This window comes from Lygodium microphyllum, chromosome 21 (assembly GCF_053477565.2).
Source record: "Lygodium microphyllum isolate KBCC chromosome 21, Lygodium_microphyllum_v1.1.10, whole genome shotgun sequence".
Lineage (NCBI taxonomy): Eukaryota > Viridiplantae > Streptophyta > Polypodiopsida > Schizaeales > Lygodiaceae > Lygodium > Lygodium microphyllum.
In genome coordinates this window covers 44871566-44877565 of record NC_141155.1, presented here as the reverse complement: position 1 = coordinate 44877565, position 6000 = coordinate 44871566, and the positions used below count along the sequence as shown (strand labels likewise).

At 40.5% G+C, this 6000-nt stretch overlaps 1 protein-coding gene across 1 annotated transcript; it reads left to right on the top strand.

Moving 5' to 3' along the window:
* Positions 1–3231: 3231 nt before the first annotated feature.
* On the top strand, positions 3232–3801 carry LOC148017953 (uncharacterized). Its single transcript, XM_087662205.1, has 2 exons — positions 3232–3389; positions 3508–3801. The coding sequence occupies exons 1-2, from the start codon at positions 3290–3292 to the stop codon at positions 3735–3737; spliced, it is 330 nt and encodes a 109-aa protein (XP_087518331.1). The 5' UTR covers positions 3232–3289; the 3' UTR covers positions 3738–3801.
* Positions 3802–6000: the final 2199 nt, after the last annotated feature.

Here is a 6000-nt window from a genome sequence, read left to right as displayed (position 1 = left end):
CTTGTGGTTCTATTGTCGTGGTGCCGAGGGACCATGTTGAGGACTATGTGCAACTGGACAAAGAATTACATTATTGTGTACTGTTGTGGATCTCTCTATACCTAATTGTCTTGGTCGTTGGAAAGGTACGAATTGAGGAGGACGGGGATCGATCAAAGGAGGGTGGTTTGGAAACACATTTACAGGGATATTGCCAACGGCAGTGTGACGTGGCATGTGGTTTGGAACACCCACACTTTGGCTCAAAAAGTACATGAATTCATTATTGCATATTGCATCTTGGCTCATTTGAGACACGAACTGGTGAAACTCCTCCATGGGAATGCTCTCTTGAGAATCCATTCCAATCGCCCACCTTACGCATGAAAATTGATCCATCATTTACAATATGTGAATGGACAAACAAGTTTATTGTTCTTTACATAATGCACTCCCTTTTTTTTATTCACATATCAATAATTGATTGTAAGGTGACAACTATAGGATAACTCCAATTACATTACAATTTATCTTACAATTAGAAAACAATATGGTTAAAGAACAATAAAGAAAAAGAAATATTATACAGATACATTGATTCAAACAAAATGATGGGATGTATGTATAAATAAGAAGTTTTAGCCATTGTCAACCTGTAATAGATGCCAAACATATATAGCGGAACTAAGAAAGGATCCACCATTTACAATATGTGAATGGACAAACAAATTTATTGTTCTTTACATAATGCACTCCCTTTTTTTTTATTTACATATCAATAATTGATTGTAAGGTGACAACTATAGGATAACTCCAATTACATTGCAATTTATCTTACAATTAGAAAACAATATGGTTAAAGAACAATAAAGAAAAGGAAATGTTATACAGATAGATTGATTCAAACAAAATGATGGGATGTATGTATAGACAAGAAGTTTTAGCCATTGTCAACCTATAATAGATGCCAAACATATATAGCGGAACTAAGAAAGGATCCATCATTTACAATATGTGAATGGACAAAAAAGTTTATTGTTCTTTACATAATGCACTCCATTTTTTTTATTTACATATCAATAATTGATTGTAAAGTGACAACTATAGGATAACTCCAATTACATTGCAATTTATCTTACAATTAGAAAACAATTGGTTAAAGAACAATAAAGAAAAGGAAATGTTATATAGATACATTGATTCAAACAAAATAATGGGATGTATGTATAGACAAGAAGTTTTAGCCATTGTCAACTTGTAATAGATGCCAAACATAAATAGCGGAACTAAGAAAGGATTCATTGCAACGATGAACATATATCAAACAATATGGTTAAAGAACAATAAAGAAAAGGAGATGTTATTCAGATACATTGATTCAAACAAAATGATGGGATGTATGTATAGACAAGAAGTTTTAGCCATTGTCAACCTGTAATAGATGCCAAACATATATAGGGGAACTAAGAAAGGATTCATTGCAACGATGAAATACTGCTAAGCAAACAAAAACCCTCCAATAAAACCCAAATCAAATTGAAACTAGACCACCTAGCAAGAGTCTAGGATACTCAAAATTTACAATAATACATTCCTACAAATACAATTAAATAAATTAATTGGTAGAACAGCAGTTGTAATGAGGGTCCACTCAAAAAGTTTCAAGATATTGTGGTGTTCCAAAGGCGTTGGTGCAAAAAGTATGAACATAAATAAAACAGGTAGTCAGCAAGGAATTCTAAATTTCAACTAATAATAAAACAGGCAATCAGCAAGTGTTCTACTTCAGTGAGTACATAAATGATATTCATTTATGTTCATACAATTGTCCATAACATTATTCTCAATTGAAGCTTGATTGATTATTCCTGCAATGATTGCTTTTAGAGATGAATAGCTATCAGAAATTGTTATCAGAGATGAATAGCAATCTCATATGTATCAGAAATTGGGAGAAGCCAAAGACAGTGGGGCAGCAGCACATGGAGGTAGAAACACAGGAATGCTGAAATGTTGTAGGCTTGAAACATAGCCTTGAAATGTTGCATGCACAATAGGCAAGACACGATATGAAAACACAACCCAATTAATGTTTCTGACTGATTAACACTTGCTTATAAGGCAAATCATGGGTTAGCTGCAAACTGGTCAGTCAAGGTCAATAGAATCACCTGTGAAAACATTACCAGGGCAATTAAAGAGAGAGAGAGAGAGAGAGAGAGAGAGCATACCTGTGAAGGCTGCGAAGTTCTGATCTGATAAAGACCTCTGCCTCCGAGTCAGAGCTCTAATAAAACCCTCCATTGAAGCTTGCGAATCACCTGTGAAGCCTACAAATTACATGCAAGCAATTGGCCATGATTAAACCCTGAACTAGTTAAATTACATGTAAGCAATTGGCCATGATTAAACCCTGAACTGGTATCTGCAACAGAGAGAGACCTGGCTGGATGCATGATCATCAAAGATGCCTTCCCACCTTCACGATGTGTACATTTTCATGCGAAGAGAGGGATGATGAATCCAGAAAAACACAGAGAGATGAACCTTCACGATGTGTAACGGGCAACACAGGGAAGCTCCTGTGTATCAATGGCTCCCTGTGTGTCAACGGCCACAGGGTGCACCTACCTGGAGCCCACTCATGTGGGCAGAAATAGAGCTCTGATGAGCATGGCGGCCAGAGAGATCATCACAGGAGGTGGAGCCAAACGGGCTGCAGCAACGGAAACGGGCAACGGGAACGGGCTACTGCAACAACGGGAACCTGGGCAACGGGAAGCCCTCTCTCTGTCCTGGAGCCCACAGGCCAACAGAGGAGCGGCCAATCAGATCGCAGAGATGATGCGAGGACGGAACAAGACAGGAGAGCTCCCCCGTCCTGCGGAACGCAGAAAGGGGGCGGGGGGAGCATTGAAGACCCCCGAAAGGGCGACATGCCGGGCGCCCCCAGTGTGTAAGCGGAGGGCGCCCACTTTTCAAGATCCAGCCTTCTTATTGGCCGGATTACAGATGCTTGGGCGGCTGCAGACCTGTGTGTAACCACCCTGAAAGAGCTAAGAGCGCATAAAGGCCAAAAACCACACAACTCTGAAAAAGCCAACGTGTGGCCTGGGGGACCAGGACCAGCAGGCAATGGGGCCTGGGCCCTGTGCGGATAAGGCTGGCGTAAAGGTGGAATCACTGGGTAGTGCGCTCCAGCCTCCCCCTCAAGTCAGTTTACTTTTGTAAATCTCACACAGATATCACAAATACTTCACGTCTTCTTTACATCTCGCCAGTCTGCAGGCACACTCGTGAATAGTGAAGAATGACTTGCTCACCTGGACTCGGCTACTGCCTCTCTCTGTTCGCTGTTCTTATCAGTCTCCTGATGATTAATACTCCCGCGGTCACAGCCGTAGGCAAAGGTTTACAAGCTAACATTGCCCAGCTTTGCTTCACAATCAATGCGATCTTTTGGCAATCTCTTATGTAGTCAGTTCATAATACTCACTGATCCTTCTGGAATTGGTTTGTTGATGACAGCTGCATATACTCATCATTCATCCCATGTGGCGGCGAGGCGGCATGATCCTATGCTGGCTGAATTCCGATTTTATCAGGGAAGAGAGCTAGCAGCCTGCCCATGCAATACCAATACGTACACGGTGGATTCCAAGAAGAAGAAGCAACAACCGAGCTCCGAGTACGAGTGCTGCGTCATTGCGGCTAATAATAAATGCACGCTTCAGTGCAGGAAGGGATGTTGCCCTTAATCTTGTCTGCGTGTGAGGGATCACTGAACGGCCCTGTCGATAATGATGAGCACCCTTTGCGCTCCCTCTCTCTCTCTCTCTCTCTCTCTCTCTCTCTCTCTCTCTCTCTCTCGCTCTGTGTGTGTGTGTGTGTGCGCGCCCATATCGTCTTGTAAAGTCCATTGATGGATCAATCGAGGTAATCTCAGCCCAAAGGCTTTGGCATGGCAAAGTACCTTTATGTCTTCAATCGCAATCCCCGTACCTCTGCTCACAATGCGCCATTTTCCTTCTTGCATTAACCAAAGCTGGATGCGTGTATTTGACACATCCGATCCCCAGCAACAGTTATAAATACAGTCAAACTGATGCCACATTCATGACGCAGGAAGCCATTCGACAAATGAAGATTAAGAACGGTTTCCGTTTTAGAAGTGTGTTCTTCTCACCACCCGTTAGTCTACCAGGATACAGGGGGCCAAGGTAAACTTCGGGCCCAACCATGTCACACACGTGAATGGGCTAGCGAGCGTGTATGAGGAGGAAACAATCTATTGGTTGACAACGGTTTAAAACCCGTCATGCGTCTGTTCCTTGCTAACATATGTTTGAATGCTTCTCCTTGTCATGCTATAGGTACCTCTTCTTGGACAACCCATTTACCTATTTTTGCTTCAAATGCTCTCACAAGTGCATTGAATGCCTACCCTTTTTCTTTTTTTTTTGGGATGTCAAGGGGGTTTGTATGCTTGGTCTGAGTGCAAGAAATCTACATTGAGCTTCCATGGAGGGAGAGTGCCCTAGCTCTCAGTAGGTGGCAATCTTTTGACCCTTCTACGACTTAGGCCCCCAACTTAGTGTACTTTTCCCTACTTGGTAAGCTGAAGCTATGACTAATTGATGTTATTACCACTTAATTTTGAGAAGGTGAAGGTATGGTTTAGCATGCACGATTGCATTGCTACTTAGTTGAGATAGTTGGTAGGTTGTTTTGCTTGGGAAACAAGGAGCCTGATGTTTCCGGATGTTGAAGATTTAAAGACCGTCTATACCCCAACTTAGTGCACTTTTCCCTACTTGGTAAGCTAAAGCTATGACTAATTGATGTTATTACCACTTAATTTTGAGAAGGTGAAGGTATGGTTTAGCATGCACGATTGCATTGCTACTTAGTTGAGATAGTTGGTAGGTTATTTTGCTTGGGAAACAAGGAGCTTGATGTTTCTGGATGTTGAAGATTTAAAGACCGTCTATACTCCTCTCACATTCTCATTACTATACTTGATGCATGAAGACATTGGCTCATATGGATTCAATTGCAAGGTGCTTTGTTGGCTAGAGAGTCAAGAGTAAGTACGATAGAGGTACACCATTCACATTTTTATTTCTATTCAAGTACAAATCTTGGTTGATCTCACGGTTGAGGAGTTTGTAAATTGTTTAAAGTCGAATATCTATCCTAGTATGCACTAGTTTATGACAAACATCAATACTCCTTGTACATGGCATCATGTTTTATGCAGGATATGTACATGTCCAATACACAAGCCTTTGTCATTAGCTCCTTTGAATCTAGATTTTCACAAGTTGATAGGTTTGCATCATACGTCATCTTCCTCTATATGTTTCACAAGTGGGATATTGATGTAAATCTTGGAGATGTGAGGCATTCTCCACCTTTTATAATATTGTGTTCGTTATCACATTGATAAATCATCCAAACCATCTATCACTTGCACTACACACGTTGCTCCTAGTCTTGAGATGAGTTGAAGTTTCATGTGTTGTCTTATTTTAAAGAAGAAATTGTTCATGGAATCCATAAAGTGGTCAATTATGATTAAGGGCTCTCACAGTTGAGGTCTGCCATCTAAACTTATACTCATGGCAAACAATAATCCCTACCTAGTCTCTAAATTCCCTATTCTATTGTTAACAATGTTGTGGTGATTTGTTCAGGATTTGTTGTTTTCATTTCTCCTTGCAATCTATCAAGCAACTCTTAAAACCATGGGATGGGATACTTATTCTTGATGGTCACTACTAGATCAATCTATAATGATCAATGCAAATCCTTAGAGTCCTATCTTTCTTCTTATGGAAGAATACAAGGGTACTCCAAGGAGAGTTGCTTGATCGGATAAATCTATATTCCAATAGTTACTTCAATTGTTCTTTTGATTCAATGGCTTTAGAAACTAATATCTTCTACTAGGGTCTTTTTACAAGTTCAACTCCCAAGGTTAATTTAATTTCATGATCTACTTCATGGCCATGGTAAAAA

What these genes read in the sequence shown, in the direction of transcription:
- LOC148017953 (XM_087662205.1), top strand. Translation starts at nt 3,290, where the DNA reads ATGACTTGCTCACCTGGACTCGGCTACTGCCTCTCTCTGTTCGCTGTT. An exon ending in GGTCACAGCCGTAGGCAAAG is followed by an intron (nt 3,390 to 3,507) that starts GTTTACAAGCTA and finishes TGTTGATGACAG; the next exon opens with CTGCATATACTCATCATTCA.